This window comes from Babylonia areolata, chromosome 35, assembly GCF_041734735.1.
Source record: "Babylonia areolata isolate BAREFJ2019XMU chromosome 35, ASM4173473v1, whole genome shotgun sequence".
NCBI classification, from domain to species: Eukaryota; Metazoa; Mollusca; class Gastropoda; order Neogastropoda; family Buccinidae; genus Babylonia; species Babylonia areolata.
Genome location: NC_134910.1, coordinates 16,535,626 through 16,559,572, shown reverse-complemented (window position 1 = coordinate 16,559,572; position 23,947 = coordinate 16,535,626). Strand labels below are relative to the sequence as shown.

General features: G+C 43.5%; 1 protein-coding gene across 1 annotated transcript; it reads right to left on the bottom strand.

Annotated features, from left to right (window-relative positions):
* Window positions 1-15,668: 15,668 nt before the first annotated feature.
* Window positions 15,669-22,335, bottom strand: LOC143278050 (uncharacterized). The gene is made up of 3 exons (XM_076583060.1): window positions 22,301-22,335; window positions 20,078-20,483; window positions 15,669-19,232 (listed from the first exon to the last, which is right to left on the bottom strand). Exons 2-3 carry the CDS (start codon window positions 20,358-20,360, stop codon window positions 17,860-17,862), a joined length of 1,656 nt encoding a protein of 551 aa, XP_076439175.1. The 5' UTR covers window positions 20,361-20,483; window positions 22,301-22,335; the 3' UTR covers window positions 15,669-17,859.
* Between the last annotated feature and the right edge of the window lie 1,612 nt (window positions 22,336-23,947).

The window sequence follows — 23,947 nt, the reverse complement described above, 5'->3', positions numbered from 1 at the left end:
CAGTGGACTGACCTGGGATGTCATCGCTCCTCACGTCATGCTGATTTACCTTGGTGTCGGAGCGTGTGGCTGGAAGAATATGAGTGCTGTAGCTCTGCCCAACCTCCACGTGTTCGATGTCAGCGATAACTTGCTGCAGTATATCAGCTGGAACGATTTTTCACAGTTATGCATTCTCAAAGAACTAGACCTTTCTGGTAATCCACTGTCCTCTGGAATTTCCGGTTTGGGTATACGTCAGAAGAAAATGGAATCCATATTTTTGTTAAATCTTTCCCGGGTATCAAACCCTTATTCCTATTTACATGCCTTCTCCGATCCCATGCCAAATATAAAAATTATAGATTTTTCCAGCAGCCCATTAAAAGACCTTAAAAAAGTAAAACTACCGAGAACCTTACAAACGTTGAATCTCGATGGCTGTCCCATATCTGACTTCAGCCCTGACTTCATGAAAGGCATGGATGAATTACAACAGGTGTGGGCAAGTAACTTCAAGCTTTGCTGCCCTGTTGTTCTACCTGAGAATTATTTCGGAAGGTGTGTTGTGCCAGATGACGAAATATCATCCTGTGATAATCTGTTAAAATCTGCGTCCTACAGAATTGCCCTTACTATCTTTGTGATGACTGCCTTGTTAGGAAACCTGTTTAGTTTTGTGTACCGTTTGTGGTCCTTCTCAGCAAAACGAAAGGTTGGCCATGCGGTGTTTGTCATTCATCTGTGCATGTCTGACTTTTTCATAGGTGTCTACCTGTTGATTATTGGACTGGCAGACCGTGTGTACGCAGGCAGTTACCTGTGGAATGAATCTTCTTGGAAGAGAAGTACAGTCTGTAGAATTTCAGGATTCGTTTCTCTTTTGTCTTGTGAGGTATCCTCGTTTCTTATCTGCCTCATCACACTAGATCGTTTTCTGGTCATCAGATTTCCTTTCAGCCGTCTTCGGTTCGGAGTAACATCGGCCATCGTGGCCTGCACTGTCAGCTGGGGACTGGGGATGATCCTGGCCTCGATCCCTTTACTCCCTGTGACGTCCCACTGGGGATTCTACAGCCAGACAGGCATTTGCATTCCTCTGCCAGTCACTAGAACTGACTTTCCTGGTCGCCATTACTCTTTTGGGGTCATGATCGTGTTCAACCTGATCCTGTTTCTGATGATTGCCGCTGGCCAGACTCTGATTTACTTGTCAGTTGGAAGCAGTGCAATGTCTCATGCTAAATCAAATAGCAAAGACAACGTCATTACAAATGACAAAACCAGATCCAAAGAGGCTACTGTCGCTCGCCGCCTACTGATCATTGCCATGTCAGACTTTCTGTGCTGGTTCCCCATTGGTGTCTGTGGACTCCTGGCAAAGCTGAATGTTCCTGTTCCAGGGGAAGTCAACACGGCCATGGCTGTCTTTGTGCTACCAGTCAATTCCTCATTGAACCCTTTCCTTTACACGTACACCATCTTAAGAGAGAAACGCCGAAAAGAGAAAGAAGCCAGACTGCAGAAGTTTATTGTTGCCCAGTTGAGAACTGAACTGGCTGCTTTCAACCACTGATCTCACCACCAGTCTGCCAACCATGGGAAGATACCTGAATCTGATGGCAGACTTTCCTGACGGTGTGTGGAAACCTGGGCAGGAGTTCACCAGGGTTTCCGGGACGCCTTCCTCATGTAGTTCTCAGGTCTTCAGGGTGAGGAACTGTGGGTGAATGGAGACGGCACTTCGAAGCACCACACAGACATACGGACGCACAGGCACAAATATTCGCACACACGCAGGCACACATGAATGCACTCCCCCCCCCCCCCCCCGCCCACCCACCCCCCCGCCCCCGCCTCCCCCCCCCCCCCCCAACCCAACACACACACACACACACACACACACACTGTACGCGTGCACACATACACATTTACATAGACAAACACACATACGCGAGCACGCACGCGGCAGAGAGATAGATGGATAGACAGGCAGATAAATAGATACAGAGACAGACAGACAGAGAACAAACAAACGAACGAACGAAATTGTTTTATTGAACATCGGCCATGGGCCACAATTCAGAACAGGGCGAGGGGATGGAAGGGAGCAAGGTAAGGACGGGGTTGGGGAGATGATGGGGTTGGGTGGGAGAAGAGGCTGGGAGTATACAAGGGTTTAGCAAAGGGTTTAGGAAAGAATTTTCATTATGATTTACATGGATGCTTCTTGAAGTGCAGCCAACCGCATCGGTTTTAATTAATAGGGTTGTACGCACACTCCAGTCTGTCCCTCAGGACCTGAAAAATAGAAAACCAACATTGGAAGCGAAACCGGCTCAAGTGTGCACTCTCATTCATACACCAAAACCTAGGATTTACCACTGGAGTTACACAGCAATACGCATATATACACATACATATAGACACATATAAGCTAATACACATAAACATCAAAAACAGCTGGTATCTCACGCATTACGGGCGCAAAGTAAGAATGCCCCATCAGCAAACCCATTTTTCAGATCCTCTAAAGACTTAGTGAATAGTCCAGCACGGCCGAAAACGGGAATATCAAGACACACTGAGAAAGAAAAAAGGATCGACGAAAACTCTGATGTCCTCGGAATGCAAAGGTGTTGCGAAAGAGATGAAATCAATCTTTATTCAATATTGATAATGTACATGAACACTTGAAGGACATTGTCAAAGCAGAAGAATCACAAGGTATGAGGTCACTTGTCATAAGACAGAAGCATAATAAACATGTGTGCGATTGTGATATTTTCTTCCTCTGACAATTCCCGCTAAACATTGTCTTCTTCGGATTGCATGAAAAATGTACTTCGAAACTAAAATATTGCGATGTGTGCTTTGTGCCTGCAAAAGAGAGGGCATGGGTATTTATCGGAAATCTTGGAGAAGTACTGTTCTTAGGTCAGTATACATTGTACAGATGTATATCAGATGGTATTCATCTTCCATTGTATTTTTACAGAACGGACAATTGTTGTTCTGAGTGTTAGAGTCATATCTACGGAGAATGTTATTCAGTGGTAGAACATTAAATCTAGCCTGAGATAATGCAACTCTAAAACAATAAACATCCATGTTGCACAAATACATTTCTTTTTCGAATATAGTCTAAAATGATCTGTACCCTGTGTATCTTTCTCCGTCTCTAATGGTACCAGCCCATTCTTGAATAAACATATCAACTAATCTTTGCCTAAATGTACGTAAGAATTCATGAACTCCAACCTCCCGTTGTAGCTATACAATGTTTAATCCTGCTTCACATAACAGCTGTCTTATATTTGTTACCCAACATTTCTTTTTATATTGATCAAGACTGAGCTGCATTTCATACGCTTGACGAGGTAATCTGTGCCTACCCATCTGAAGTAGTTTAAACCAGTATCTTATAGCGCTAATACACGAATTTACATATAAAGGGTACCTGCCCAGTTCACCATACACCATTTTATTTGGTGTCCTGATAGGAACAGATAAGAAACGTTTGCAAGCTAGTAAATGAACTTTCTCTATACTTTCTGAACGATGCAATCCCCACACTTCAGACGCATACAATAAAACTGGTTTTAGCTTTGTATCAAATATCTTAAAGTAAATCTGTAAGTGATATTCTTATTTTTCTGGAAGGCTTTTATCAGACAAAAAAAGGCTTTTTTCCCTTTCATAACCAGGTGTTCAGTGCCTAGGCTTATTCTTTGAGTAATTTTTGTGGTAAAATTGAAACCTAAATAACAGTATTTATCAACAACTTCTAATTTCATATTGTCATTCTTCATCTGTACCGAGAAAACCATCTTTTCGAAATACCATGACTTGTTTTTTTCAATATTAATCATGAGTTTCATACGAGTACAACATGTTTGAAGTACATTCAACTGGTTTTGAAGACTTATGGGTGTCGATGATATCAAGACAACATCGTCAGTGAAAAGTAAAATGAACAATTCCATAATGGCATAAGCTGTATGTCATGTTTACCTTCCTCAGACATATGATCTGCTAACTGATTTATAAACATTTCAAATAATGCTGGGCTTAAAACACATCCTTGACGCACCCCTCTTGAACAGTCGAAAAAGTCAGAATATTCAAAACTGGAACGTACACATGATACTAGGGTGTTATACATCGCTCGAAGAGAACAGAAAAATGTCCTTTGACACCATGATTTTTGTTGCATTGTAACAGCTTGTCATTTCGCACAGAATCAAAAGCTTTTTTTTTAAATCAATGAAACCAACATACAGCTTTTTACCCCTCTTTGACAGACATTTTTGAACTATTGAGTACAAACAGAAAATCTGGTCAATCGTAGAGTAATTTTTGCGGAAACCAGCTTGACATTCAGAGATTAAGCTATTGTCTTCTGACCATGTGTAGAGTCGAGAGTTAAATATTATGCTATAGCATTTGGAAATATTACTTAACAAAGATACTCCTCTGTAATTGGCTCATACTCTCCTTTCTTATGAATCAGTACAACATTGGCTTTTGCCCATTCTTTGGGATAAATACCTTTTGAAAACAATACATTAAACAATTTCTTCAAAAATGGAACAGTAGTTTTGCTTTCTGTTTTCAACATGTCTGCCAACACCCCATCTGTTCCACATGCTTTACCCGTTTTTAATCTATTCACAGCACTAACAATTTCGTTATCAGATATTTCGGCATTTTGCACATGATGTTCCTCGTCAGACAAACAGTATAATCAAACGTTTCCTTTTCCAAATCATTATCGTCCACAGAAAACACTTTTTTAAATGATCGCGCCACTCTTCAATGTGAATTTTACTTGTAGGGTTTGCGTTTTGTTTGCCACAACCCATCTCAGTTAATTGCTTCCGGAAACTGGACGAGTCGGTAATGTTCGATTCAAGCAATTCTGCCTGATTTCTTTTAAAGTTTACTTCTTTTCTTTTTTGGTATTTTTTACAGTTTTTTGGTTTTGTTTTGTTTTGTTTGTTTTTTTCTTTCTTTCTTTCTTTTTTTTATATAATCTTTTCTTTGCTTGGACATGCTCCGCCCTGCCTTCATCTTTTCTGGATATTCTGAAGATCCTCAGTGTCTGTCTATTATAAAGCTTAGCTTGTCTACATTCTTCGTCATACCATCCCGACAGCTTTTTTGTAGCGTTTGGGTATACTTTCTTTACAGTACAGTTGTTGGCGGACAGAAGACAACCTAGGAAAATATCCAATGCATAATCAGTATACTGTTCCAGAATACTATCAGCTCTTTGAAGTTTGCATTGTATGTCTGTATCATTTAGCTTGTCAAGAAACACTTGTTCACTGTCTTTATCCCATATATGTTTCTTGACATAAAAGCATTCTTTACTTTTACGTTTGTCAGTGTCATGAAAAGGAGCTGAAGGAATGGTGAGCACAACAGGTAAGTGGTCTGATTCTGAAGAGTCTTCAACATCCAGTGACATGTTGCGAGATCTTGTAAATAGATCATGTGAAATAATGAAGTAATCAACAGTGCTAGATCCCGCGTTACATATAAATGTATAACTATCATCAAAACCATGCTCACACAGACCGTTCAGAATGATTAGGTCAAACGAATTGCAAAGTTCTATAAGATGATCACCAAACATATTCTGGGATTCATCTAGAGATAGTCTGGGGTATGTTGGGTGTTCATTATATTCGTCCCTTAAACTATTGTTCATATTAGTACAGACACTATTTCTAGAGGCCGTCCTTGCATTTAAGATCACCACACAATAACAAATGAAAATTGTAGGATTCGTTCAGGTCAAGTAAACATTCCTCTAATGTTTCAATATCCATTGTCATTATTTTTCCACATTGTGGAGTCGTGAGGTGGTATATAGGTGCAAATCAAAAAAATATTAATTTCAGTTTCAAATAACTTCTTATCAATATTCAAGATTACTATATTATCTGCTTTGAACTGGGTTTGAGAAACAAAGCTGAAAAAGGTCTTTTTAACTAAAACAATGACACCTCCTGAGAATCTGCCTTGACGAGAGTGTTTCTTTGCATTAGAATTAAATATGATATAATCATGAAATAACGTCGACTCTAGACCCGTACCTAAAAATGTTTCAGTCAAGCAAATGAAATCATGAGATTTTATGTAACGAATGAAATCATCGTGTGTGTTTTTTTTTAATTTTGAAAGTAAACCGTTTACATTAAAAATTTAGGAATTTAACTTGAGCATTATCGATATTGCCTACATCATCTAGCATGTGTTTATGACATTTGTCTTCGCAACAATGCTTACACATTGCTTTGTCCCACCTATTCTCAACGTTCCTACTGGCCCGGCCGATATCCTGTTTTGGAGGCGAGTTCCGCTGGACACGTGACCTAGTCCGTCCACGGTCTTCACTGCCCTGACTGCGCTCCCTGGACTGCATGCGTCTTCACTGCCCTGACTGCGCTCCCTGGACTGCATGCGTCTTCACTGCCCTGACTGCGCTCCCTGGACTGCATGCGTCTTCACTGCCCTGACTGCGCTCCCTGGACTGCATGCGTCTGAAACTGTCCACAATGCTGTTCTGGCTGGCTGCCCTGGTCCTGGCTGCACTCTGCTTGGGGCACTGTCTCGGGGAGGGACGCCCTGACTGCCTGACATTTTTCTGGGCTTGTTTCTTTGAGGTGGTCACACTGTTGGTGTCACCAGAGGTGGTCTGTGTTTGTTGTTCTGTCAGGACTTTTGTCTGCAGGTCTTTCTGTGTAGTCTTCTGTCTGTTGCGTTTCCTGTCTTGTGTGCATGATTGGCGAAACTGTTAGCTCTTGTACGTTCCCTGTGTCACCATGCAAGTCTCTCGTGTTTCCCTCTTTATCCCCTGATTCCACGTCACTGCTTTCTGAACCGCCCTGTTTATCTCCTGTTTCCTCATATTTGTCTTCAAAGAATCCACCTTCCTCATCAATCAAAGTCAACTTGCCCGAGTTATTTTCAGTGGAAGTCATAGAAACTGCATCTTTTGGTACAATGACCTCTGAATCGTTTTAATCATCATTTTCGTCAAAACTGTAAACGGTATGCTCGCGCCCCTAGGTCAGGTCAGGTCATTAGATCTGCTACTGGTAACCTGTAATCCAGTACAACCTGTTCAGGGTCGGGTTGCCGGCGACTAAACCGGCACTCCCACCGCTCCCTTCTGGGACTGGTGAGGCGGGTGGCTAGACACCCTTATGGAGATCCATAAAAGGGCGTTGGCTCAGGAGAGCCACCGACGGCCATCTAGCTCCACCGTGCTGTGTGCATGCCACACGCAGTTGGCCCCCGGGGTGTGTCTACCCATGCATGCGAAGTCTGGATCCGGCAGAATCTGCGGAAGAAACCTATCGGTTCAACGGAGAGGAAGGCGGTTACAGCAACGCACTGTGGAGTGCAGAGAGCAAGATGAGACACCGAAAGGATATCTTGGTCATCCACTGCATCCGTGCTCATCCTCCAGTCGTCTCGACTTAGTCTTGCCACTGGAAATTGGTGGACCCGGACGAGAGAGTGAGGTTGACGTTGCGCAACTCCTCTTCACTTTAAACAAACTCATCGCGCAAGTCATCAGTCATCCAAAATGACCTTTCATCCTTCATCATTTCATCACCCCCAAGTCCTGTGGCGACAGGCGAGCGACGAAACGACAGGTGTGGGTACACTGGCAGTCGCAGCCGCAGACCTGCACGCAGGCGGCTCAGGCCATAGGGTCGTTCTTCGTCGACAGGAGCAGCGATGGAGCTCGGCAGCCGTCTGAGCGTCTGAGCAGCCCTCTTTAGGAATGCACTGCTCACCTCCCTGGCATGAGGAAGGGGCTAGAAAAGGTGCCCTAAAAATTGCCTGCTCCATATCACCCTGGCCAGCATACCGCGGCTGGCGGGGACCCTACATCAGCGGTCGAAACAAGAAAGAAAAGAAAAAAACAAGGATCGTTCCTCTCACCATTGGTGCTTGGAACATAAGGACTCTCCTGGACAGAGATAACGTGGACAGACCCCAAAGGAGAACGGCACTAGTTGCATCCGAACTCGCCAGATACAACATTGACATCGCAGCCTTGAGTGAGACTCGGCTTGCAGGCGAAGGCGAGCTCTGTGAACAGGGATCTGGTTACACCTTCTTCTGGAGTGGACGAGGAAGCGAAGAGCGACGTGAGGCTGGCGTTGGTTTTGCAGTAAAAACAGCGCTTGTCAGCAAGCTAGCTGGAATCCCAAAGGGAGTCAACGATAGGCTTATGACCATGAAACTCCCACTGGCATCTGGCCAGAAGCACCTCACCATTGTCAGTGCCTACGTCCCAACCATGACCAACCCGGATGAAGTGAAGGCGAAGTTCTACGAGGACCTTCACTCTGTCATTGCTGCTATCCCTAAAGCAGATAAGCTCATCATTCTTGGGGACTTCAATGCTAGAGTTGGCTCTGACTACATCTCCTGGGATGGAGTGATTGGAAAGCACGGTGTGGGCCACTGCAACCCAAATGGATTACTTTTGCTTCAGACCTGTGCAGAGCACGAACTGCTGATAACCAACACAGTTTTCTGCCTCCCTACCCGTAACAGAACGTCATGGATGCACCCTCGCTCAAAGCATTGGCATCTCATCGATTATGTCATCGTCAGGAAAAGGGATAGGCAAGATGTACGTGTAACAAAGACCATGTGCGGCGCCGAGTGTTGGACAGACCATCGCCTTGTAGTCTCGAAGCTGAATATTCGAATCCAGCCCAAGAGACGCCCCAAGGCCAGAAGGCTCCAAAACGGCTTAACATCGCTAAGCTGAAAAACATCACCATCAAACAGTCCTTTGTGGAGCTGCTGGAAGATCGTCTGGAATCCGCCTCTCTGGACAACCAGAATGTGGAGTCTGACTGGAGGACCCTGCGTGAGCTGATCTATAGTACAGCTTCAGAGACCCTGGGACCCATGACCAGAAAGCACAAAGACTGGTTTGATGAAAACTGTGATGAAATCAAGCAGCTTCTGGATGAGAAACGCCGTCTGCATCAAGCCTGCCTGAGCAACCCAAAGTCCACATCAAAAAAGGATGCGTACGATGCCATCCGCAGGACTGTTCAGCAAAAGTTACGCCAGATGCAGGATAAGTGGCTGAGTGACAAAGCTGATGAGATCCAGGGATATGCTGACAGGCACGATATGAAGAGGTTCTATGATGCCTTAAAAGAAATCTACGGCCCCACATCCTCAGGATCATCCCCCCTCCTCAGTGCAGATGGGAATACCTTGATCACCGAGAAGGAGAAAATTCTCGAAGGCTGGGCTGAGCACTTCAACAGTGTCTTAAATCGCCCTTCCTTCATAAATGATGAAGCCATAGACCGTCTCCCACAAGTCCCCATCAACGAAGCACTGGACGATCCGCCAACACCTCTTGAGACCCAGAAGGCAATCCGTCTGCTATCCAGTGGCAAAGCACCTTGCTCAGACTCCATACCAGCAGAGGTCTACAAGGATGGAGGCACTGTGCTGACTGAGAAGCTCCATCAGCTGTACTCACTCATGTGGAAAGAAGAGACGATCCCCCAGGATTTCAAAGATGCATCTATCATTCACTTGTACAAGCGAAAGGGGAACCAGCAAGCCTGTGATAACCATCGGGGCATTTCCTTGCTCTCCATCGCAGGCAAGATACTTGCCAGGATCCTACTAAACCGCCTCACAGTACACCTTGACCAAGGTCATTTGCCTGAGAGCCAATGTGGATTCCGGAAAGAGCGCGGAACCACCGACATGGTGTTTGCTGCAAGGCAGCTGCAAGAGAAATGTCAGGAGCAAAATGCTGATCTGTTCTCCACCTATGTCGACCTCACTAAGGCCTTCGACATCCATACAACACTGGTCCAACATGTCTGTATCATGAACAGACAAGTGTTGAACACACACACACACACACACACACACACACACACACACACACACACACACACACACACACACACACAGACGTCAGGAGCAAAATGCTGATCTGTTCTCCACCTATGTCGACCTCACCAAGGACTTCAATACCGTGAGTAGAGAGGGACTGTGGAAGATCATGGCCAAGTACGGATGCCCTCGGAAATTTATTTCCTTGGTCAGCCAGTTCCATGAAGGCATGCAGGCTCGAGTCCAGGACAGTGGCGAAACATCTGCTCCTTTTGCTGTCACAAATGGTGTCAAGCAAGGCTGCGTCCTGGCTCCAACGCTGTTCAGCCTCATGTTCTCTGCAATGCTTACTGATGCCTTCAGAGATGGCGATGTTGGAATCGGCCTAAAGTACCGAACAGATGGCAAGCTGTTTAACCTCAGAAGGCTTCAAGCAAAAACGAAGGTCATGACAGACATCATCAGAGACTTTTTGTTTGCTGATGATTGTGCCCTCAACGCTGGATCTGAAGCTGACATGCAACTCAGCGTCGACAAGTTTGCCACTGCCAGCAGGAACTTCGGCCTTACCATCAGCACGAGGAAAACTGAAGTTCTCCATCAGCCAGCCCCAGGGAAACCCTACGTTGAGCCCAACATCACAGTCAACGGTCAGAGACTCAGTGCGGTGGAGCGGTTCACATACCTTGGCAGCACACTGTCACGAAATGTGACAATCGACGATGAAGTGAACGTCAGGATTGCAAGAGCAAGCACAACTTTTGGTAGACTGAATGCAAATGTCTGGAACAGAAGAGGCATTAGTCTTGAGACCAAGCTAAAGGTCTACAGAGCAGTAGTTCTCCCCACACTACTGTACGCCTGCGAAACTTGGACAGTGTACCAACGGCATGCCAAGAAGCTGAACCACTTCCACACAACATGCCTCAGGAAGCTACTGAACATCAAGTGGCAAGACAGGACCCCAGACACAGAGGTGCTCGCAAAAGCCACCCTTCCCAGCATCTTCACCATCCTGATGAAGTCCCAGCTTCGCTGGGCTGGACACGTGGCGCGCATGCCAGACCATCGGCTGCCCAAAAGGCTCTTCTATGGCGAGCTGCAACAAGGGAAGAGATCACACGGAGGTCAGAAGAAGCGCTTCAGAGATACTCTGAAAGTCTCTCTGAAAGCGTTTGATATCGACCCTGACTCCTGGGAGGAATCTGCAGTGGACCGTGACAAATGGCGCGCTGCTGTGCACAAAGGCGCCAAGTTGTGCGAGGCCAACAGGACTGCTGCAGATGTTGAGAAGAGGCAGGCCAGAAAGTCACGGGCAAACAAGCTCCCTGACAATGGTATGCCTGTCTTTGTCTGCCCAAACTGTCAGCGAACATTTCGTGCGCAGATTGGACTATTCAGCCATCTGCGCATTCACAGATAGATTCATGAGCATCCTCCCCCCCCACCCCACCACCACCCTCCCCCCATCCCCCAGCTGGATGACAACGATGGTCATCATCGATCTCGATGGACACACCACCACCACCATGTTCGCGCCCACAACTTTTCCCTTCACTTGTACAGTCTTTCGACAGTCGTCTGTGTCATCTCTGATTATGTCTTCAGTCAGCGGATCTTTCACCGTTGTTTACGCCATGGTCAGAATCGGTCATATCGGAGTGTCTTACATGTGTACCCACCTGCTGTCTGTCATGAGTTCCGTGTCGTCTGTCCATACAGAGCCCACACATGCACGCACGCACACACACACACACACACAGTTTGTCAGTCGCCTATTCAGCTGGATCCAAAGGAATGTTAATGTGCTGCAGTTAAGGCGCTGTTATGAGAATTTGTATGCACTTTCCCAGTCACTTTCCCCTCGCACTTGTCAGGCCTTGATTGCATGCCTATAACGTGAAACTGGACACTTTCTTACAGACATGTGTGCTCTCGCCAAGTGGCCAAGTAAAAATCCATAAAGGATATCGTCTGGGATTGGTGAGTAAGCGTGTGTGTGTTAGTGTATTTTGTGCGCGCGCGGACACACACACACACACACACACACACACACACACACACACACACACACACACACACACACACACACACACGCACACACGTGATAGCGTGAATAAGACCAGTTTGGGCGGATAGATCTATTGTCGTACTACTTAAATAGATGGATGTGCCTTCAGAAGTTTAAAGAGGCTGTGGAAGTGGATAGTCTGGTTTTAATGGAAGGCTGTTATAGTTTCACTTTCAGCTTCTCAAAGAGGCGTCACTGCGTTCGGACAAAACCATATACGCTACACCACATCTGCTATGCAGATGCCTGACAGCAGCATAACCCATCGCACCTGTCAGGCCGTGATTGCATGCCTATAATTATATTTGTGCACCTGTCAGAGTGGTTTTCGTTTACTTAATTTTGCCAGAGGACAACACTCTCGTTGCCATGGGTTCTTTTTCAGTGCGCCCAAAGCGTGCTGCACACGGGACTTCGGTTTATCGACTCATCCGAAAGAATAGACGATCAGTTTGATTTTCCAGTCAAGCTTGGGAGAAAGGGCAACAGCGGGATTCGAACCCACACCCTCACGGACTCTCTGTATTGGTAGCTGAGCGTCTTCCATTCTGCCACCTTTCTCCTTAGGCTATTGTAAACATGTATCAAAAGAAGATGCTGATAATGTAATGTACTGGATGTCTATAATGATGACAAGAGCGACTAATTGATAAGCCCAGAACAGAGCTCTCCCCATCTCTTTCCCAAACGGGGACGTGAAACATAAATACGTACGTAAAGAGGGAGAAATGCTGCCCCGGGTGGAGACACAATGGAGATTTCAACTGTAGCCAGCGTGAGTCTGACTGACCATCTTCCTGATGTAATGTATTGTAATGTAATCTAATATGTTGTAATTTAATGTATTGTAATGTATCTAATGTAATGTCTAATGTAATCTAATGTAATGAAATGTAATATCGCGTCGTGTGATGTGTAATATAGATAGGACGCATAATGTGATATATGTCGTGTGATATAATTGTAATAATGCAGACAGAATACATAATAATGATAAATCATGCGAGTGTGTGTGTGTGTGTGTGTGTGTGTGTGTGTGTGTGTGTGTGTGTGTGTGTGTGCGCGCGCGCGCGCTTCTAGTGTTCATAACACTCGATCCCTTTATCCCGGCGACAGGGGGCACGGATCCGGATTTTTCATTCTATTTTCCCAAATGTTTATTCAGTATCAGTATCAGTATCAGTATCAGTAGCTCAAGGAGGCGTCACTGCGTTCGGTCAAATCCATATACGCTACACCACATCTGCCAAGCAGATGCCTGACCAGCAGCGTAACAAATGTTTATCCATTATGCCATACAGAAATACCTGTCTGCCATGAATTAATTATTGTATCAATTGACCAAGGTATGGTAATAAAGTACTGTTTTTTGTGTCGCGAAAACATGTCATAAGTGAAATACATTTTTGTCTAGAATCAGGTTTTGTAAAACTTCATATTATATTTTTTTATCCTTCTACTGTCAAAAATTGCTGCCTTAAATATCTGAGCACTGCAGTACTGATCCAAACCCCGCCGCTTAAGTGGCCTCACCGCAGTTTACAGCAACGTTTCTTTTGGTAAAACAAAGCTTCGTCAGCAATGCTTCAGGTGGCCATAATTATACCCCTACTTACATAGGAGTTTTCACTGCATCTGCTAATATATATTTTGGTCAGCTTTTATGTCCATAATTACCTGTATCACATTATGTCAGCGTCTTGAAGAATCCCGACTGCGTTACTCTTATGAGCTTTCCAAGAGCACCAAGGAAGGCACAAATCAACTACAACAGATCGACAGGCACAACCAGATTCTTCTGAAACTAGTTCTTTTGCCAAACGATTAACAGTTCTTTCTTTCTTTCTTTCTTTCCCACGCCCGCCATTCCGAGTCCACCATGCACAGACACACCCGGGTTCCCAGCGTCAGCGGTCAACAAGGAACCATCGACGTTAGGTCGCCAGGACACACACAAGAGAGACCCTGCATTGTTGCTGAATCACTTTGGGGGCGTTCAGCACTGTCCGTTTTGATTCAACGTAGTGAGGATACCACGAACCAAGCCCCTTACTGACGACCAGAATCATTTAGTCACGGAGCCAGACTGAGTAAGCGTCCCCCACATAAAGAAGACCACCACCACATCCCTTCAACGACTTGGACAGTCCACCATGAATCTGCCGACACCAAGACCTTGACAGGACTCACCCCAGGCACGGAAGTGGAGAGGGGTTGAAACCGAGATCACCATGATAGGAGGGCATGAAAGGCCACAGAATGTGCCAGCCATTTTTTATCTTGAAGATGGAGGAGGAGGATAACGATGCTGTGACGGAGGTCCATTTTAGGTTTGGGACCACGTGATCGTGACAATACTATTCTAAAAGTAATCTGAAAACACATAAACATAGTCATGCTGGGATCAGGTAAATAAACAGCATGGTTTTTACATAAGTTTTTCATATCAGGAACACCTCTACAGTTTGAACTCAAAAAGGAATTGTTAAATAGATTAATGGCACTTTTGAAACATGATCGTTATGATAGAACTCCAAAAACGTCTTGAAAACTACTAACAGATTATCATGTTTTCGCCGTCAATTCATACACACCATTTAAGTATTCATAATCCATGTTTGTTATAATACGGCTTTTGTTCTCCAATGAATTATGGACAAGAGGCCTGAATAATCAAATCATCTGTTACTGTCATTGTAATATTCATTACCAAGCTTTTAATGTCCCTCCTGAAGGAGATTAAAGGGGGTGGGGTGAGGAGCAACACTATGGCGAGGTACTCTTCTCGTGGAGAGGCCTGAATCACACGGAGATGTCTGGTGTGACAAAAACTAGTTCAGTATAATACTACACAACATGGACTTGGATGTAGATCTCACACAATACTTCTCAGTGGATGCCCTCATACTTCATATATACAAATATTGTCATGAAGTATGATTCTTCATCAGTGGAAAGAAACAACAAACATTAGGCAGAAACTTAAAAAAATACTGTAGTTTTTTTTCCCCCGAAAGCATGACACATGGTGCACACAATGAATGGTACAGCTTTTGTCATATTCTACATGAAATTGTTCTCTGCGTATGCGCGCACACACACACACACACACACACACACACACACATGCACGCACAAACACACACATACACATTCTCTCCCTACCCTACCTTACACTTGCCAGTGCCGGAAAATTACATTCCCAGCAGAAGTGTAATCTGGAAGAGAGGCTTTTTGTGGTGCTCTTTCATGAAAAGACCTGTGCTTCAGTGTTAAAGGCTATACATGTTTTAAAGTCGCACATGGACACACTGACACAGACACAGACACACACACACAGACACACAGAAAACCGAAACACAAGGTAATGACACAGATTTACATTCTGTGTACACGGTTAACACACACTTAAACCAAAAATGTCCCACTACTGTCTGCCTTCAAAGCACAACTTTTGATTTTCTTGGCTCTGCATGTGCATGTTTGTGCATGTGTGAGTACAGTGCGCGTGTATGTGTGTGCGTATGTATATGTATGCCTGTGTGTGTATGTGTGTGTGTGTGTGCTTACACCTGCACCTGCATGTGTGCAGAGCAACTTGTAATGTGCGATGTTGATGTTGATAACTTTATACTAAGCACTACGATTTGAATTAGTGTCACAGACAATTTACATAGTTAACACAGGATACTCATATTCATGCTAACAACTTTATTTGATACAAATCACACTCTGCTGATGTAAAAATATTAACATCACACAGAAACTGGAATGAATCTGCACTGCGAAATATTTCAGTCACTGCTCAACGAGTGCTTTGTCAACATGGCTATGTCTGTATCAAGAGCAACTTCATTTTGAGTATACATTTTACATGTAATGTCATCAAAATAATACATAACATCACATTACTGTTCCTCCAGTATAGAACAATATACTACAGTGTAGACCATACGACACATACATATGAATTACACATTAACACAACAGATAACTACAGCAGCACTGAATATACAACCCTAAATTTCCCAAGAGATGTGTAACATTTCAAAACAAGGAAAGAAAGAAAATTACTACGTCTCCTGCTTATTAATCTCTTGTCTTTTCTGGTGTTCAGCTGTGTCAGGAAAATTCATAGGTTGTCCACATCATGTCATTACATTTATCTGAGCTCTTCAGTCTATAGCCAATTTTTGGCCATATTTTAAAATCAACAAAAAATCATGGAACTGATGAACAAGAACCAAGTTGTTCTTGTTCTTGTTGCTTATAGTCCAGCTGACCGCACAGGGCTATATCAGGACTGTCAAACCATACAAATGCTCAACCATGTCAACAAAAAACGGCCACATCTACAAAACAACAACATGACAAACCCAGAAAACACAGTTCATGACACAGTATCCCAATCATTTAGCTCCTTATGGCAAATAAGACATGGCCATGCTGAGGAAGCCAGCCATTCCGCTTAATCTATCATCCCCAGAATACAAAAAAAAATAATAATAATAAATTAAATTTTAAAAAAAGGAAAAAACAATACCTCAAAGCCAAACAAACAAACAAAAAATATATATATACGCAAATAACACTGCAGAATGGGAAGCCAATGCTCATCCCAGTGTTTACACCTCACTACCTGATCGCCAAAGCAAAACAGCACAGACAGTAAATCATAGACTGCAGAAAAGAGAAAAAAGTGTGAAGGCTTGCTTGAAAAAAGAATGGGAAAGGCAGAAAAAGGAGACAACAGTGAAGAAAGAAAACAGGCAGAAACAAAGAGAGTGAGAGAAAAGGTGAAATTTCCAACACATAATTTCCAGATGGTGGGGATGCTATTTATACTGAAAGACCCCCAGCATCCCCACGGGGGAAAGAACCAAATTTGACAAAAACAACAATAATGGTTTTCAACACTTATACAGACCTTTGCAAACTTTATTGTTCTTATATTTTTATAAGGATGTGAGACATCTAACTGATTGTGAAGAAAATCTAATCTGATTCACTGATGGTCTGAATGTGATGGTTGTACATTGAAGCTTTGTATTTCCATTTTATATTCCTCCACAAGCTGCTGGTGCATGCATGCACAGTCACGCACATGTTCACACACACAAATAAGCACTAATGTTCCAGACAGTATATACACACAAACCATTCACCTACATACTGTATCACAAAACATATGTATGCAGAAAAATAAGACTAAGAGTACTATGAAATTAATGACACAAAAAGTGCATCTTCTATGAATTCACCAAAAGACAAAAAAAAAGAAGAAAAAATAACAATAAAATGATACTCTCCACAGTACATATAAAAACATCAAAAGCCTATAAAACGAATTTTTTTAAAAAGGCTAGTCTGTTGAAAATCCTCGTTTTTTTCATTATAAATCCCTAACATAACATTCCTTCTGGTTGTTGTGTAAAGTCCTCTCATCCTTGACACATTAACCACACTCCCCACCCTGTACTGTCACCCCCTTCATGTCAGCACACTTCAGGCCCTGCAAGCCATGCTGTCATTCACTGATTCTGTACCATGTGCAACATGGCAAACCTGACATGCACCATCTGTGAAAACAGAATATGGCAGCTGATTCAGCTGGTGCGGAATTTGAACAGCTGAAGACTGTCATTTAGATGCCAACAGCTCTGACATGATACAAAGCAGTAGTGGTGTTAATAGTGGTAGTGGTGCCTGCCCCTGAGTTTGATCCTAGTCACCTTTACTGATGATTTCAGCCACTTATTCACACCAACCTCCACACCCTATCATCACAGTATTAACAATGCTGACCACTGCACCAAAGCATCTGGTTCTAATGCCCTATATGATCCAATTGCACCCCCCCATGATCATCCTCTATCCTCTTCAGGAATCCCTCAACACTGCTATCTACTTTCCTCCTTGCATTCCAAATTCTCTGCATTGTTATCTCTGCAGTGTGAAACAAGACTCACACCGTTCTTGCTGTGATGTGTCCTGGAGTGTTTGGCCAGGAGAGAGGGTCGGTCAAACGATCTCTTGCAGCCTGGCTCGGGGCAGGGGAAGGGTTGGGACCCAGAGTGGGAGCGCATGTGGTACCGGAGATGTTTGTTCTGGGTGTAGGACTTGGTGCACCCCACCTCAGGACACTGGTACGGTTTTTCCCCTGTGTGAGTTCGCATGTGGTAACTGAGCTGGATCTTCTGGGTGAAGGACCTGTGGCAGCCAGGCACCGTGCAGCAGAATGGCTTCTTCCCCGTGTGGAGGACCATGTGATCCTTCAAGTGGTTCTTGCGAGCGAACGATCGTCCGCAGCCTGGCTCAGTGCAGGTGAAAGGGCGCTCCCCTGTGTGGATCCTCACATGCATGATGAGCGCCGCTTTCTTCAGGAAGGCTGACCCACACCCTGGCTCTGTGCAGCGGTAAGGCTTCTCCCCTATGTGTCTTTTTAGATGATCCTGAAGGACTGACGGCCGACTGAAAGCTCGGTCACACCCTGGCTCTGGACACACATAAGGTTTTTTCAACGGCTGTTTCGGGGGTCTCCTTCGCCGGACAGGTGCCTCTCCAGCATGCATTTGCTGGTGCTTTCTGAAATTGGAGCGATCTCTGAAGCATCTTCCACAGTCAGACTCGGTACACTGGAATGGTTTTTCGTCTGTGTGCGTCCGGATGTGCTCTTTGAGCACAAAGGGATGGGCAAAAGACTTGCCACATGATGATTCCGGACACTGGTAAGGTCTGTCTCCTGTGTGAACAAGGGCGTGGATCTTGAGGTGTTCCCCTCGTTTGTACGACTTGCCGCAACCTGCCTCCGGACAGAAGTAGCGCCGCTCTCCATTCCGCAAGCCGATGAACACTTCCAGGTTGGACCTCCCCCCTTTGTCATGATTGAACACAGCCCTGGCACCGTTTTCAGCAATGTACCCAGTCACTGTGTCCATGTCCGCCTCTGACTCTGACTCTGACATGGGCTCTGTTTTGATGACGCACCAGGGTTCATGGTCAGACTCCCAGCCTTGCAGCACCATTCCCCTCACTGATGACTCACACTGCAAACCATGACCTATACAATCCTCTGCTTCACGATTACAGGCAAACACAGCTATCACGTTGCTTTCTCTTGCAGCAGCTGTCGGCATGTCTGTGTCAGTTCTGGACAGATGAGGACAGGTATGTGCCACCCCTGCTTCTGTCACGGTGTCCATTACAGCACCATCCTGCTGGTGGAATACACTGTTGTGCCTGCTTTCTTCTCTCCAGCTGTCAGGCTCTCTGCCTGCAACAACATAATCACATAAAACTGATACAGCAAAGTATAGAAAATCAAGACAAAGGATGCATTAATTACTAATATCTGCTACTCCTCTGTGCTTGTTCTGACTCTGAAGCATACTTTCAATAAATTCAAGGAGATAACAATATCCTGAATACTATGGCATAGGCCGAATCAAAATAATAATAATAATAAATACCACAAAATGCTATGAATAATATCAAAGACTACCATATCAATAGACATCAACATATAAATTTGAATATAAGATTGTTTGACCTCAGAGTAGTGTACTTCGCAGTTAATCCAACTTCTCAAGCTTCAACCCTATCTGCATGACAAAATGCCAGAATGCACACCTCCACACCAGTTTTATCCCATGGATCTGCAGTGGCACAGTGGGTCATCAGTTGACTAATTAACACCAGTTAGTCTATTCTGAGGCATCTTTTTACCTAAAAACTTCAACTAAAACCTAGCTTGGGTGCCAAGAGCATGTAAATTTAATGGGAGGCGAATCCATGCAGCAATGTTGACAGAGTAAGCTGATGACAACTCAATATTTGTTGACTTTGTTGTCCACTACACCAAATATAACTTTACAAATTTCCTTTTCCAGTCGCACACATGCACGCACACACACGCACACACACACACACACACACACACACACACACACACACACACACACACAAATGTCCAGTCAACAAGTAATGATTGCAATGACAGACTGAGTGAGTTTCATAGTTTACAGGTTAATCTTATTAATCAACAAGAAGTTGAGAAAGAAGGCCTGAATAACTGGAAATTCACAATTTTGATACCAATAACAATGGTTAGCAACTTACTTTCAACCTCTGGCTCTTCTGCGACATCCAGCTCTATTTTCATGCTGGCCACCACATCAGGGTCAAAATCAAAGGTTGTAGAACTATCCTGGCTAGCTTCCAGTTCAGTCGGCAGACATGCAGGAAGCGAAGCAGTCACTGTCTGCTCACTGTGACTGTAGGCCTCATCCATCACTTCTTCCTTGATGTGGACCTTCAGTGCCAGTCCATCATCATCACTGGTCCTGCTCCCTTTCTGAACAGCATCTTCCACGGCTGATTCTTCCGCCCCAACCACCTCCATCTTCCCACGGCAGTGCAGACTGATGCTGGTTTCTGTGGTGCTTGTCTGGTTTAATTGATTTGCTGACCCCAACTTTGAGTCTGTTTCCACTTCCAACGGCAGTCACAAGCTGCTGCTCTGTTTCTGTTCCGAGTGAAACATAAAACAAAAGAAAAAGCAGAATATATTTCAAGCAAGACCATTAACACGATTCACTTAGGCCAGAGGTGGGTATACAACATGTGTAAAATGTAAAATCCAAAACCAATCCCTAAAATATCAGCACTAATTTGTAACTCAGCACATTGATTGTTGTTTTGAGGTACATGGCAGATTTTCAAAAAAATTTGGAACAATCAGTCAGTACATTTATATCATAAAGGTATATATTATCTCTGTTTTCTTTTATAATATTTAACAGTATAAAATATAAAAAGGGAGGGGGGCATAAAAACAACAACAAAAATTGACCATGTCTGATTTCAACAAAATATCTCTTTTTTCCAGTATTTGGACATATCAGGATATATAATCCCATTTTCCTTACCAGCATCAATTTGCATTAACTGATCTAGAGCTCTGGAGTACTATCGCAGACATGCACTAAAACGAAACACTGCAGTTGGCTATTCTGATACACAACGAAAAATATTCATCAATAATCATAATTTTGTTTTTTCACAAAGCCCTATTACAACGCTATTTTTTAAAAACTATATTTGTATCTCTTCTCCTTTCTAACCTTGATTCATATTTAACATTCACAAAGTTAATTTACAATATCTACTTTGGTATATAATGCTAACTGCTGTTTTAACTGTGCCAATATAATCTATAAACCTGCCCCAGTAAACAGTGACAACTAAACATTAAGTATTTCAAGCTAAAGACAATTTTCAGTATATGCTACCAACACAGTATACCAAACCAATGCCACACACGTGACAATCTCAATTCTCATTCTCTGTCCATCATCTTTGTAACTTAGCTTTACTTTCTGTGGCTGAACCTGCTGCTAACAGATCTCAATCAAAAGAATGTTCTAAAGTAAAACAAACCTTTATCGGTATACTGTCAACTATCATGTTTTCTGTGGATTTTTTGTTTTGTTTGCATTTCCCCTTCTGTTTGATGCATGCTTGTTTTGGGGTCTTATGTTTGTTCATCAATAGCAATTCATTTCACTTATCTTTTAGTTGTTCACACATTGTACTGTACATGTACATGTACACATTCAGACAGTACATGGCCTGAATAGCTCAGATGGTACAGCATCAGACTCTTGATCCTGGGGTCAGGGGTTTCAATAGATCCCCATGTGGCCATTCAGTTCTGGCAGAAATTTGTCTCCTCTGAGTTAATTTTGATTCTGATTCCACACCCAGTACATCTTTCAAACGAAACTAGTCATAAACCATGGTCCATTCACTAACACTTGTGTAACATCTGATCTTGCACACACATATTTTTTTAACCCCATCACGTTATTTCGTAAAAGAATGCCAGTATTCACAGGGTCCACGCATCATCCCCGAAGAGGAATATAGCTATCTTCCACTTTCTTATATGTGGGATACTTGGAGAAGAAGAGAATCGTGTGCGCACGCACGCACGCACACACACACACACACACACACACACACACAATTCCACCGTAAAAAAATAACCACTACCCACCCGCAGTGCAACAGATTTTTCAACAACGAAGCTGCCCTTGAAAAGGGAGAAGAAGAATCCGAGGAAGTGATTAGTAAAGGAGGAAGCTGAGCACAGCCCGGACTGTCCACTTGGAAAAAAAAAAAAAAAAATCCGTGTTCTCTGTGCACCAGTTTGCATGCATTTCTGTTTAACATTAACCAGCATAAGCGGACTCGAACACATTTTTTTTTAAACATAAAAAAATTCTACCAGAAAAAATCTTATGTAATGAAAAATAAAAACAGTAAATTCGAAGTACTTGCCTCGTCTGCTCCTGCGATACTGCCATATTGTCATTGGGTACGGTACATAACTCTGATGAAACTTTGTGAGTTCTGGCCCCTAATAAAAGCCCCCCCCCCCCTCCCCTCCTCCTCCTCGCCCCCCACCCACTCCCCAAACCCCCTCTCTCTTTCTCTCTCTCTCTTTTTTTTTGATTTTTTTTTCTTCTTTTTCCCCCCAGTGTGTGCAAGGATTTTGTGTGCGCGCGCGTGTGTGTGTGAGAGAGAGAGAAAAAAAGAAGGTAAAAACCCTGTACATAATTTTGGGTGAACAAATTATTGTTTGTGCCCGAGTGTGTGAGGAGAGATTGATGGAAGGTGGCATTCATGTGTGTGTGTGTGTGTGTGTGTGTGTTATGGGAGGTATGGGTTTAACTTTAATTCATCACAGTGATCTTTTCAATGTTTTGATTATGGATTTGGAGTTTGTATGTATGGGTATCCAGCTCCTACCACCATGCCATTCACCCACCTTTTTCTTCTGCTTCATCTACCCCATCTCCTCCATGGCATTTTCCAAACAACCTTGCATACTCAGGTGCTTTCTGTTGTATTTCTATCGCCATCAGTCCATGGAGGTGTCGCTTTCAGGCATTTGTGGCCCCAAAGAAGACCACGCTCTATAGCTGGATCACTTCACAAGAGCTCAGTGGTGTTGGTTATGACTTTTCATCCAGACAATTTGGTTATGATTTTTCATCCAGTCAAGAGAACAGTGTCAGGACAAAGTTCAGAAGTCGAGTTGCGGAGGATGGGCATAGTGTAAATAATTTCCCTCCTCCCAAAACAAAGGCCTTTTTATTTGATAATAACTTAATATGTGCAGACCATAATCAGCAAGAAATGAGAGCAGTTGAGATTCTGGGTCTTATTACTGCTGGTAGGTTAATTGTTGTGTCCTCTTCAACCTGTAGTCCTAAAGTTCACTTCTTTGGTTGTTAACAGTGCTCTGGTATAAGCTGTTTATTTTCCTTCTGGAACTTTTTTTTCATGTGAAACAATTTGGATTTTGACTGAAAATGGAAATCTTCCAACACACACAGACACACGCAGTTGCCTGTAAACACCCACACCCTTTCAGACACTCACAGACAGACACATTGGATTGGCATAGTCTTGGACAGAGACAAATGCATGCACACTCACACTGTAACACAAATACACAACATGCAAGCACACACACAAGCAGACACCCTTTGAACAGTAGATGCATGATTAACATGGATAGGACAGGTCATAATAAGGAAGAAAATGTTCAAAAACATCGCTTTTTGTTGTCATTTCTTTTAATCTCAAACATAAAATAACAGACAAAAAAAAAAGAAAAAAAAAGGGCAACTATAGACAATTGTTCATGACAAAAAAGGTGGTGTTTTTTTTTCCTTCTTCATCTTCTATCAGAATGCTTGAAAGTATGTAATTATCCTGACACAATGCACAGCTTTCTGCATCTTGCTGAAATACTTATCTGGAAAAACAGGAACAACATTTCCATTCCAAGTGGAAAGACGAAAAGTTTGAAATTATTATCACTGATCCCAAACTTCAACAGAACCCTGTATCAATATAGGATGAGGTACTGTCTTTACATTCCTATCTTTCCTCAAGACTGCAAGCATGTGTGTATTT